Below are 13269 nucleotides of genomic sequence, written 5' to 3' on the forward strand. Positions count from 1 at the left end.
TTTATTGCAGTTATACCTGATGTTTTTGTATTACTACCAGAAACTTTCATAAGTGGCTCAAAAATGACCCTCAGATAGGTATCATAAGTTGCCTAGAAACAAAAGTCGTAAAGTTGTAAAGTCAACAGTACGTGTGTAGCGATTACAGCTCGAAACAGGTAGTTTGTCACAATTGAATACAGCCAGAAGCTAAGGCAAAAAAACAGCAATGTTTGACTAACTTACTTAAGAACGTAGGGTCCAGTCACTTGTGGATCTAAGAGTTAATATCACCTGCTGATTTGTGGGCTGATTTATGAGCTACCATTCTGAAGCACCAGTTTTAGCATTGTGGCTTTTCTTTGAGCTAAAAGTATCCAAAAGTTGAATGCTCTGTTGTCACTAATGCTTGTTAGTGAGATGCACAAACATCGTCTTGGATGGTCTATTAGTAAACAACAAATAATCACTCAAGCAGTTGCTAGCCTAGCAAGCACAGCTAATGTCTTTTCACTAAAATGGCTAACCACTTTCATAACAGCCGATCCTTTTGCACTGAAACAGTTTTTTTCCACTGATAAAGAAATTGGAGAAGTGCTTTTTTTTAACTTCAGTAGAATTCATATTTTATTTCTTCCAGGTCTTAATTTAACATTTTAACACTACATTAACGTTTTGGTTACACAACAGATATTTAGCACAATGCAGTTTTAAATAATATAAGCCCCCATATAAATAGAGATATTTAGTGATTGTGGAGAAGTAAGTAAATGGTAAATAGACATGTATATCACCTTTCTATGTTGTTGAGTAGACATCTATTCACCCGTCTTACTCACCCAGTCACACACATTCGTGCTGGGCTTGTGTCTCAGAACTTTTTAACATTTACATGAATGTACTGGGGTCAAAATGAGGTTCAGTATCTGATACTTTGGCGTGCATTCAGTATGAGAGCATTAAGAATGAACCATAACATTGACAAATCAGTGACAGCGCTTTGAGGTCTGTGGTCTCTTTGAGCATGTGATTCTTCTTGGAGAGGTGCATGTCTGCCATCCTGTGGTAGTTGGAGGACACTACAAATGTTAAGCTTTCCGAGGCAGAGGGAAAACCCGGCTGCTCAACACTCGGCATGCCTTCACTTTTCAGCCTACCATCTACCATCTTTTTTTAATTGAAGACAATGACTAACCTCATTTTTTGTTCCCCTTATACATCAATACAGCTTTTATATATATGCTACTAAGAAAAAAATAAAAACACAAGGATGTATTGGGGAAAAAAAACTTCACACATTTAATTTTTAATGCATGTCCTTCTTTACTACATTAATGAATCTTCCCTTTGGTCCTCCAAGAGAGCCACTACTCTGTAAGACATTAAATTAAGCTGTGTGCATCCCACTGAACAAAATGTAGTTTACTCTGGGTATCTTGAGATAATCAGACTATCAAAAGTCAGATAGGTAAAGATTCAAATTTCATAGTGAACCTGAGGATTAAAACCCAAAGTATTATTTTTTTTTTTTTTACTTTTTTTTGTTTTATATTAAATAAGATAAAACCCAATAAGTCAGGTTGTTAGATCATCTCATTCCTCACTTAAAGATGTAATCAGTTTAGTTTTTTACTTTTTTTCTAATCTTCATATAATTTATACCATAACTACCTGTGAAAACTGAACGAGACTTGTGTGCAGTTTGTAAAGTGCTGGTGAGTGCATGTAATGAGCACATAAAAACAAACCAGTTCAACCTGAGAGGCCACGTCCCCACAAATTACAACCACATCTGTGCACAGACTGAACTCAGTCTTTGTTGACAAACGTCACACAAGCTCAGAAGGGTTAGCTACTTCTGATCTTATCAACGCACAGGTTTCATTCTATATTCACATTAAACAGATTCTGGGTTTGCCAATAAAGTGTAATGGAGCTGCGACTAAATGTTCTTTTCATCATGAAATATTAGCTCATTACTAACAGCTAGCTGTTTATTTTTATCATTTTTACTGGCCAAAAATTAGTTACTACTTTTGCCTCAGAGAAATTAGGTTGTGAGTTCAAATCCACCAGCCAGCAAGAGCCTTTCTGAGTGGAATTTGTATGTTCTCCCCATGTTTGGGTGGGTTCTCTGTGAGTAATCTGTCTTTATCCAGCCTGTAGACCTAAAGACCTGTATGGGATTAGGGATATGGACCTGTATGGGATTAGGCTAAATGGTGATTATAAATTGGCCACAGTTATTAATGGTGTTAGCACTATGATAGCTCAGTGTCCTGTCCACTGGGATAAGAACTGGATACAGTAAGTGGAAAAAAAGATGATGGCTGGAACTGTTGATTTCACAAAGTGCTAAACAGTCACAAGAAATGGGATTCGTTGAGTCATAGGGTTACACCTGTTAATGTGTTGCCCCGTTAACAATGAAGACTTGTATAAAAAACAATTCCTCCATTTCTCTGAGAAGATTTTTAGGGTTTTTCTCTCAATAAATCGTTTTAATCCTCAGACTTCCAAATGATTTGCCCAACCCATGAGTTTGAACAGCTGTCTGTATCAAAACATTGTCATGAGTTCTGCAGCCTGCGTTGCACTAATATATTAAGTGACTGTAGGCAGTAGAGCGGCCAAAAACACCAATGGCTTAATCTAATCCCCTTGAGTCATGTTGAGTCAGGATCTTAACGTACAGGAAGACCTTCCATGGGCCTCTCAACGGTCAAAAGTCAAAGTGCTGTCCGGGATCTTGAAACTGCATGGCAGCATAACATCTCCACCAGCAAAAGCCAGAACCTGCTGCTGTTTATGTTAGAAAAAAAGCAGCAGTTGTACTGCTATGTTTTACATTTTACATGACAGTGCCACTGCTCTTATGACTCCTACAGTGTGGCCAAAATGGTATTGTAGCTTTTCTCCAACCCTAAAGTAATTGGACATTTTTTTTGCTATACCTGGTGACATTTAAAGGAATTGTACACCATTTAGTGAAACATCTTTTTTAAAAATTTTCTTAATTTTTGCTTTTTTCATTGCTTATGTATGGGCTTTTTTCCCTTTTCCTGATATGAGAGCAGATAAAATGCTGTCAAGATTCAATGTGCCATCAGGCTGCACACGTGTGACAAGATCTGTGAAAACTGTGAAATGGCTTGCATGACAAAAAAAAATGCTGTATGAGTCACCAATGAGAAAAAAGTTAACTGATAACAACTCTAAGACAGCCAGCACTTCCTCATACTTTGAAAATTCCCCCGCCCCCCCCCGAAAAAAAATCCACTGTGTCAAACTGACAGCTTCTTAATGTTATGATCTGATAACTTACTTCAAAAATGCATTTGGAGATTAAATAAATAAGATACTTTTCAGCTTGTGACATACGAAAGATAATGAGATTATTATTACTAATAGTAATCAAATGGTACTGTATGAGATTTTTTATCCCCATGACTGTACCTTGAAAGTATTTACATCACAGAAAACTTTACATTATATTACATCACTGACAATTCTGGTTGTAGGGTTATGTAGATTTATTGCAAACACACACAGAAACATTTTAAAAGAAAAACCATTACCTATCACAAAAACAAATTGCAAGATTTGAATCAATAGCAAAATCTAAATAACATTTTAAAAATAATGTTTTTGTTTTTACATATACAGGAGTAGAGGGACCCTACTGGCCCATATCTATGGCTAATTATTGCTAATAACACCCACTGAATAGATGTCATCTGAATATGACAGATATCCTATAACTATTCAAAATCTTTAAGCTTTAAACTCTAAGCAGGTAGAATTATAGTAATATCATTAAATTAATGTGTAAAGAAAAAACAAAAACAAAAAACCCATGGTATGCTGTATTTTCAGAGTCATAATAAAGTTAAAAAAAATCTAGACTAATTAATGATATGTAAATATAACTTAAAAACCTAACACCCCAAACAAAACAATAAAAGACAATAAGTTTCAGTTGTTCTGTTGACATCATAAGCTTTTGTATACTTTTACACATTCTTGCAAATGCAGTAAATCCCAGTATAATATAATACTATACACATACACACATACATATATATATATAGTTTAGAGTTATAAACATATTTGAGAAAATCATATTAGAACACAGGACTTTGTTGGGACATTGTGCTGAGAGATTTGTAAACTACTTTAAGTTAAATGAATGCATGCCCTTGTGCAAAAACATCACCAAACAAAAATGATATCATTTGGGATTACAGATGATAGATGACACAAACATTTTTACATGAGCCACTGAAACGGAGCTCACTGTCCAAGTTTAGCAAATGTAAAGTTTCAATTAAAGAAACTTTCATGCAAAAACCTGGAAATATTTTTAATTAAAGAACAAAAAGGTTAATGTATGAGCATCATGAATACATAATGCTATATACAATAATTCAATAATAATTTAAAAAAAAAAAAAAGAAGCCAGTGAGCTAACTTGATTTAGGTTCTTGTAAAAGATCTACTATATCCATGCTAATTTCAGCACAGAACATTTTGTTTTTTCCCCCAAATCATGGTAAAGCATCATGGTCTGTGTGATTTTGCAAATGGTAATGCAAAAAATAAAATAAAATTCAAAGACCTGTATCTCTTACATACTCTCCTTAGTGATTAATAAAGTATTCTGATTCTGATTCTGTAGGACTAGCTCAGTTTTCTGGAAATACCCCACTGGGCTGGCTCAGTTCTTTTAAATTCCATTTTTTCTACTACTTATTTGAACTCTTATCTAGAGGTAACAATCTAAGCAGTGATGCCAAGATCCCCCCTTTTCCAACAACACTGAGGCACCACAACAGCCAGTGCAACACTTACGTCACTGCAGACACTGCAGCTGACTGTCAAGCTCCTACTCCACGCTTCAGTCACTGGTGTTAAATTTCAGCTCCTATTGCTCAGTTAACGAGTTTCAATCATTTGAACCAAGTGAGCATTACCTTGCTGTGCAATTATTCTAGTACAATTTGCGTTTCCTTTTGTTTTCATATCTTAATAAACTTTTCTGTTCATCTCCTTCAGGTAAATTTCTCAGGAGGTTGTGATGCTTATTAAATTCTGCTAAATGTGGAAGTACTGAGGAGTGTCTACGCTGAGGAAGGCGGGTGTTTCGATGGGGTGAGACACTGGAGTTGATCATCTGGTGGCTACTGAGAGCAGAAGAAGGGTTGGATGTTGGTGAATGTAGTTGTAAAATATTTGGACTGCTGTACATACGGTGGTTTCTTTGAGATATGTGACCAGGTCCTGGAAAGCTGTCTTGTCTTTTGATAACAATTTTCGAACCCCTGCTTTTGGGTAAGTTGCCAGATTTTGTAATGTTAATGCTGGTTGAAGCTGAAGATGGGTTTGGATTGTACACACTGGTGACGTTGTTAATGTCAGGGCTATGATTTAAGAATAATTGTGAGGGTTTTGGAACATCTCCATCTCCTGTGGTTGTGGAATGGCGTCGAACAATTGTTGTCCTGTCGTAGTGAGTAACTTTGTTGTTCTGTATTTTTATGGTCTCATCGTCCATAAGAAACTCACTCATCTGCCCGGTGTGGCAATTTACCAAGTTGTCAGTTGTTAGTAGGAAGTCACTTTCACATGTTATACTTCGATCCCATGACTTCCTAGTCACTGGCTGCTTTACAATAGCTGTGAAATTTAAAAACAAATCAGCTGAATATGGTTGTAGAAAGAAACCAAAATGTATAGACAGCTATAAGAAAATTATCCTACTTTTAACTTTATTTATGACTTCAGAAAACACTTTCCCAATCACTGTTTTGGGAAAGGAATTCCCAGGACTTATTTGTCCAGTACGTCAAACAGACAAACAGATTGGAATGAGATCTGGGGAATTTGAAGGGCAAGTCAACACCTCAAATTTGTTGTTGGGCTCCTCAAACCATTCCTGAGCCATTTTTGCTTTGTGGTAGGGGTGCATTATCCTGCCGAAAGGTTCCACAGTTATCAGGTAACACCTTGCACATGAAAGGGTGATTGTCTACAAAAATGCTTAGGCAGGTGGTACATCGAAATAACATCTACATGGATGGCAGGACCCAAGGTTTCCCAACAGAACATTGTCCAAAGCATCACATTGCCTCTGACAGCTTGCTCTTCTCCCTGATACCAGGTGTTCCCCAGGTAAGCAACACAAACACAGCTGGCCATCCAGCTGAACATTTCTTCCATTGCTCTGAGGTGCAGTTCTGATGCTCATGTGTCCACTGTTGGTGCTTTCAGTGCTGGACAATGGTCAGCACTGCCACCCTGACTGGTCTTTGGCTATGCAGCCCCTTATACAACTGCAATGCACCGTGTATTCTGACACCTTTCTATCAGAACAGGCATTAACTTATTTTGCAATTTGAACTACAGTAGCGTGCCTGTTTTGGATTGGACTAGACGGACGAGCCCGTGTTTCCCACAACAATTAGTGAACCTTGGCCACCTATGATCATGTTGCTGGTTCACCACTGTTCCTTTCCTGGACCATTTTTCATAGATTTTGACCACTCTAGACTAGAAACACCGCGCAAGGTCTGCAGTTTTGGAAATACTCTGACTAGCCTAACAATTACAATTTCTTAGACTTGACAATTTTCTCTGATTCTAACATCAACTCTGAGGGCAAAATGTTCACTTGCTCCATAATGTTTCCCACCTGCTAACAGGTGCTATGATGAAGACAAAATCAGTGGTCATAATGTTATTAAGAATCAGTGTGTGCACTTCCCAACAGTGATTACTGATCACTGGACATACCTCACTATAAAATATGTCTAATCTCCTCAATATATATATAAAAGTATATGGCTCCATGGCTTGCCTTTTTGTAGCACTGTTTTTGTTTTCGTCTTTTAATTGAGAACTGTTACTTACCAAATTTGCCACATGGCTTAAACAAAAGAGCAATCAGTCCAGCTGCAGCTAAGAGAAACCCAGCTGTTCCTCCAATGGTGATGGCAACAATTTGAAGATCAGATTTCATACAGCAAGCTAAAATGACATAACACTGTGCGGTTTTATAAATAACTTGGAATATTTTGAAAATATAAAATACCCTAAAACATAAACATAAACCTCACATGGATGAAAAATGCAAATAAAACATGATTTTAGGTGTTTGGATGTACACATGTGACAGTGAAGTTCCTGCATACCTGGTATGAGGATCGTTGTTTCCCTTGTCTGGTTAAACTCTGGTTGATGAACTCTGCAGGTGACACTAAATGACATCATTAGTGTTACATTAGTGAAAAGCTCATTTTACAGTTAGTTGGTTAGTAAAAACATCATCTGTAGTATTGTGCCAAAGTCTTGAGCCAGTCTTTATTTATATGGGAAAAAGTGTCCTCGTGGACCGTGACCTTTTCATTGTGTGAACTGTCATGCAAAAGAATTATTTTTTTAAGCTGTGTTTTACCATCTTCCTGGCAGAATAGAAAGAGAGGTTCAAATGTTTTGCAGAGTACTGTAAAACATTTAATGCCAAGATGAATATTTTGTTTCCTCATTTCTAAACCACTTTATAAATGTTTTAGAAAGTATAAGTATATATTTATAACCTGCTGGTAGCTCTTTGCAGAGTGGCTCTTCGTGTCACAGTGAAACATCCACAGGCATCTTGTTCTCTTTTTGGATTTTCCTCAGAGATCTTTTTTCCTTTGTCATCAAGAAATGTTATCTGAGGCTCTGGCAGCCAGCAGTTTGCTTCGCAATGCAGAGCTATGTCACCGCCCTCCACTGAAATCACCGAAAGCTTTGGCTCAGAAACAGCCACTGAAAAAAACAACAAAAACAGATTTATATATCTGCCACACATGTGTCCTAATTTCTTACTTGTTCTACTCTTGTTTTTATACTAAAATATATGATGTCTAATCCTAAATCTTTTTATAGAACTCTTGCCTTCTGAAGAAGAATAAAAGGCACTCTAAGTGACACATACCCCCATAGAAACTGCTGTTAAACAATTCAATTTAATTATTTACAGTGGCTTACAAAAGTATTCGGCCCCCTTGAACTTTTCCACATTTTGTCACATTACAGCCACAAACATGAATCAATTTTATTGGAATTCCAGGTGAAAGACCAATACAAAGTGGTGTACACGTGAGAAGTGGAACAAAAATCATACATGATTCCAAACATTTTTTACAAATAAATAACTGAAAAGTGGGGTGTGCGTAATTATTCAGCCCCCTGAGTCAATACTTTGTAGAACCACCTTTTGCTGCAGTTACAGCTGCCAGTCTTTTAGGGTATGTCTCTACCAGCTTTGCACATCTAGAGACTGAAATCCTTGCCCATTCTTCTTTGCAAAACAGCTCCAGCTCAGTCAGATTAGATGGACAGCGTTTGTGAACAGCAGTTTTCAGATCTTGCCACAGATTCTCGATGTGATTTAGATCTGGACTTTGACTGGGCCATTCTAACACATGGATATGTTTTGTTTTAAACCATTCCATAGTTGCCCTGGCTTTATGTTTAGGGTCGTTGTCCTGCTGGAAGGTGAACCTCCGCCCCAGTCTCAAGTCTTTTGCAGACTCCAAGAGGTTTTCTTCCAAGATTGCCCTGTATTTGGCTCCATCCATCTTCCCATCAACTCTGACCAGCTTCCCTGTCCCTGCTGAAGAGAAGCACCCCCAGAGCATGATGCTGCCACCACCATATTTGACAGTGGGGATGGTGTGTTCAGAGTGATGTGCAGTGTTAGTTTTCTGCCACACATAGCGTTTTGCATTTTGGCCAGAAAGTTCCATTTTGGTCTCATCTGACCAGAGCACCTTCTTCCACATGTTTGCTGTGTCCCCCACATGGCTTGTGGCAAACTGCAAACGGGACTTCTTATGGTTTTCTGTTAACAATGGCTTTCTTCTTGCCACTCTTCCATAAAGGCCAACTTTGTGCAGTGCACGACTAATAGTTGTCCTATGGACAGATTCCCCCACCTGAGCTGTAGATCTCTGCAGCTCGTCCAGAGTCACCATGGGGCTCTTGGCTGCATTTCTGATCAGCGCTCTCCTTGTTCGGCCTGTGAGTTTAGGTGGACGGCCTTGTCTTGGTAGGTTTACAGTTGTGCCATACTCCTTCCATTTCTGAATGATTGCTTGAACAGTGCTCTGTGGGATGTTCAAGGCTTGGGAAATCTTTTTGTAGCCTAAGCCTGCTTTAAATTTACAATAACTTTATCCCTGACCTGTCTGGTGTGTTCTGTGGACTTCATGGTGTTGTTGCTCCCAATATTCTCTTAGACAACCTCTGAGACCGTCACAGAGCAGCTGTATTTGTACTGACATTAGATTACACACAGGTGCACTCTATTTAGTCATTAGCACTCATCAGGCAACGTCTATGGGCAACTGACTGCACTCAGACCAAAGGGGGCTGAATAATTATGCACACCCCACTTTGCAGTTATTTATTTGTAAAAAATGTTTGGAATCATGTATGATTTTCGTTCCACTTCTCACGTGTACACCACTTTGTATTGGTCTTTCATGTGGAATTCCAATAAAATTGATTTATGTTTGTGGCTGTAATGTCACAGTAACAGTTGTCTCAAGATTATTATTGTTGAAAGGGTCTTTAACCGTACAATAATTTTAAGAAGCTGTGCTTTTCATTAAGTAAACTACTTTTTTTTTCAAAAGCTACATGGAGTCAAGCCAAAGTTTCTACTGTGGTTTGTCAAGGTGTCCCTTCATCTGAAAAAACAAATTCTGTTCCTCTGTGGAAAGGAAATGTATTTTGAGTGAACAGATCTTTAATTATGCCAACTTTTACAGGACATTAGATCTGATATTTATCAAATATTACTCATATCATAAAATATGCAATTCTGTCAAGTAGTAAAAAGCAACAGCAAGAGACTAAATATAGCTGGTTATATGCCCATCTTTAAGACTAAACACTACATGAGGCTGGTGCTGTTTAAAGGTCAGCACGCACGTTTTAATTTAAAATTCAAGTAACAAAATACTTGGACGTTTCATAACACTTGAGACAAAAGTGTAACTTTTTGTACACCAAGACCAAAATTCAACTGTTAAACATGGTAGAGGTATTATCATGGTTTTCGTTATGTTGACATTTTTAGTCATTGAGGAAACACTTCATTCAACACTGGCAAAGATTAAACAAGGTGGGGGAATACTGCATATGTTTTTGCAGACCAATTCACTGGTGGTAATTGTCATGAGGTTAATAACAAACCAGTTCTCTCTGCGATGCCACACCTGACCATATAGTCAGATCTATATCTATACTTTGAACTCAGAGGCTTGGTAGAAGATATGAATCTGTTGCTGTACTTTAAGCTTAAAAAATGACTCAGAACAAGATAATATTTTGTTGCCCATTAAGATCAAATGCGACATATGCATGTACTAATTAACCAAAAGAACAAGGTGATTCTGAATATAGTTTATGACTGTCCTCCACATCTAATGCCTCTGATTTCCACATTAACTGCTAATATAATACTCTTTGTTTGCTTTTTAACATGCAGAGTATAACGATAGTATTAAAATGAAAACAATAAAATAGCTAAATTTATCTAAACCCTAACCCAGCATCAACTAAAAATGTAGTACAGGTAAGTTACAAAAAAAGGGTCTTTTATAGCCTTATACATCCTCTATTATAAGACTTGGTGCATAGCTTTACTTCATAATTAAACTACATGCTGCTAAGAGCTCTGACTCTAATATACATATAATAAATGGGCAAGAATTCAACTCTCAGGCTGGTGGACCACACAGTTCACAGCCAAATTACCAATGTGGAAATGAACATTAGTAGACATACCCACAACCAGCTCTACTTTTGTAACCTTCCTGATGGCATTTTTCTGGAATATGAGGCATTTGTACTTTCCAGTATCAGAAACCTGCACATTGGAGATCCGTAATGAGATGTTTCCATCTTTGAGCTCTTTCATGATGAGGCTTGTCCTGTACTCGAAGGCTGGATTCTTCATCTCGTAGGCCTCACAACCATCCCGGTACAAGAAGACAACATCTGGCTTCAAGCCTTCCTTGGACCACTCAACAGTCGGAAAGTCTTCCTTGTCAGAGATATTAAAACTGCACGGTAGAATAACATCTCCACCAGCAAAGGCAAGAACCTGCACTGGCTGATCCTGAGCAGAGGATCCACCTAGAAAAAAACCCACAAGAGGAATAATCAACCATATTTATACTAATAAAACTGTGTGCAATGTGTGTAAAACTTTACTAGGAGGTATCGAATACCTCCATCTGGATTGCCTCCTTTAGATTATTCTATGTGTTATAGGTGAAGAGAGCCAAGAGCTACAAGTCAAACTCTGCAATTTACCAGTCTTTTTAAAATACTGGTCAATACTCTGCGTATTGACCAGTAGCATTACAATAACATTACAGAGAAAATGAAGTATAACCTATATATTTTTATCCCCACATTAAATCTGTAAGGGCATAAATCTGTGACAACAAAGATAGAGGTAAACCTTTGACTTCAACAGGAGAAAAACACCTTTTTAAAAATTTTGAAAATTCTTTTTGACTTCTCAAGGCTCCTGAAATTGAAGTTAATTTATGTAATATTTGAAAATTACCACCCTAATAAGAGCCCAACCGAAAAAAAAGCACCAAGACTGGCAAGGCTGTTTTTTTTTCATAGCACTTTAAACGCTACAATCAGCTGCATTTCTAATGATCTTCTCACCTGCATGAATTGCAGCTGTAGTTTTCTGTGATGAAAGTACATTGGAGGCTTAGTCACTCGAATGCATTTCTCATCGATTTCCTCATAAACTTTTGATATGCACTGACATTTCTGTTGGGGTTCACACGAAATGCATAGTATTTGGTTAATGGTACAACTATTGGGACGAGTCCATGTGGTGAAGTTTGCACAGTGTTCCTGATTGGTTTAGGATGATTAAGATATTGTTCACCGATAAAAAACACAGGTTGAACTAGGGGTGCACATCAGTGAACAACACTTTTCCACTTCTTGACAGAAAAGGAAAGGAGCAGTTCATGAGGTAAGCTGGGGAAGTCCCCAAACCTGCAAGATGTATAGTTTTTACATGAAGATGTCCCACACTGTCTCACACAAACATACTCTATGTTCCACACTTTGTTAGGACTCAGAAAATCTTTAGGTACACCTGTTCAACTGCATGATAATGCAAATATCTATTCACACCAATCACATGGCGACAAATTAGTGCATTAAGGCATGCAGACGTGGTTAAGACAACCTGCTGATGTTTAAACTGTTTAAAAATGAGAAAGAAAAGTAAATTCAGGAACTTTAAACTGATACACAGTTAAAATTTTACATTTCATTCAGTTCATGCATGCAGATGAATTATACTTGGGGTTACATATAAATACACGTTTTTCTTTTTTTTTCCTTTTTTGCCATAATCACACATTCCTGTTACTGTATGCATACATGATATAAAATCCCATCTATAACACCCAAGAGGAACTTTTTCTGCTCTTCTTCTAAGTGTCAGAAATATAATCCACAAATTTTATTAACAACGTTTTGATCGGACATTTGAAGTAAGAACTGTTTTCCAGCAAATTGGTGCGGCATGACTTACAAAAGGTAGCGGCATCAGGTGATCCAGTTTATATAAACACTTTCTCATAGTAGTGGAAGATAAACAGTAGCAGTACTGCTTGTATTTCCACAGTACATACATTGAAACATCCTCGTGATGTGCTATACCGGCTTTAACAGGCTTTTCCGGTTAGAAAAAGAAAAAGAAAAAAAGAAATAAGGACATTTAAAGAAATCCTGAAACGCATGCTTGTTGTTTTATCGATTGGCTCCTGTGATTCTTATTCTGCCAACAGCAGAAAAAAAGCATTTTGCAGTCAACTGTTCTATTAATTTTGTCTTTCAGAGAAACGCTTAATGTATTTCTCAAGTCACGTTTCCATTTGAATAACTGTAATTTAACTTTGACATGCACAACGTTAATTTAAAGCAACCCGGCTCTCTTTCTTACCTATATAAGCTGACAACAGACCGGCAATCACGAAAAGACGATGATACATCATCATTACACAGTTATTAATAAAACCAGTTAAATGTTTCGAAAGTAATCATCCTCTCCTCAGACACAAGCGACCCTTTAAGATCAGCCTTTCGAAAACAGTCACACTGAATGAGAAATGAATTGCCAACTTCAGACTTTGGACCTGGGCTTGGGTGTGTGCTATGGGTGGTGCGTTAAAGATTGCTACACTTTTACTT

The 13269-nt window shown here is 37.5% G+C and overlaps 1 protein-coding gene across 2 annotated transcripts; it reads right to left on the bottom strand.

Moving 5' to 3' along the window:
• Nucleotides 1-3512: 3512 nt before the first annotated feature.
• LOC102076107 (butyrophilin subfamily 2 member A2) lies at nucleotides 3513-13163 on the bottom strand. Of its 2 annotated transcripts, XM_019363416.2 has the most exons (7): nucleotides 13022-13126; nucleotides 11719-11829; nucleotides 10819-11169; nucleotides 7575-7788; nucleotides 7170-7234; nucleotides 6889-7005; nucleotides 3513-5655 (listed from the first exon to the last, which is right to left on the bottom strand). In XM_019363416.2, the coding sequence occupies exons 3-7, from the start codon at nucleotides 10988-10990 to the stop codon at nucleotides 4970-4972; spliced, it is 1254 nt and encodes a 417-aa protein (XP_019218961.1). In that variant the 5' UTR covers nucleotides 10991-11169; nucleotides 11719-11829; nucleotides 13022-13126; the 3' UTR covers nucleotides 3513-4969. The 2 variants fall into 2 exon arrangements, with proteins under 2 accessions (XP_019218961.1, XP_005464716.1); XM_005464659.4 differs by lacking the exon at nucleotides 11719-11829 and having other exon boundaries at nucleotides 13022-13163.
• Between the last annotated feature and the right edge of the window lie 106 nt (nucleotides 13164-13269).

The sequence above is a fragment of the Oreochromis niloticus genome, linkage group LG3 (assembly GCF_001858045.2).
Source record: "Oreochromis niloticus isolate F11D_XX linkage group LG3, O_niloticus_UMD_NMBU, whole genome shotgun sequence".
Lineage (NCBI taxonomy): Eukaryota > Metazoa > Chordata > Actinopteri > Cichliformes > Cichlidae > Oreochromis > Oreochromis niloticus.

Coding starts and splice junctions, on each gene's coding strand:
- LOC102076107 (XM_005464659.4), bottom strand. CDS start 13,076: ATGATGATGTATCATCGTCTTTTCGTGATTGCCGGTCTGTTGTCAGCT. Junction 7,235..7,574: donor CTGCAAAGAGCTACCAGCAG/GTTATAAATATA, acceptor GATGTCATTTAG/TGTCACCTGCAGAGTTCATC. Junction 7,006..7,169: donor AACAACGATCCTCATACCAG/GTATGCAGGAAC, acceptor ATGTCATTTTAG/CTTGCTGTATGAAATCTGAT.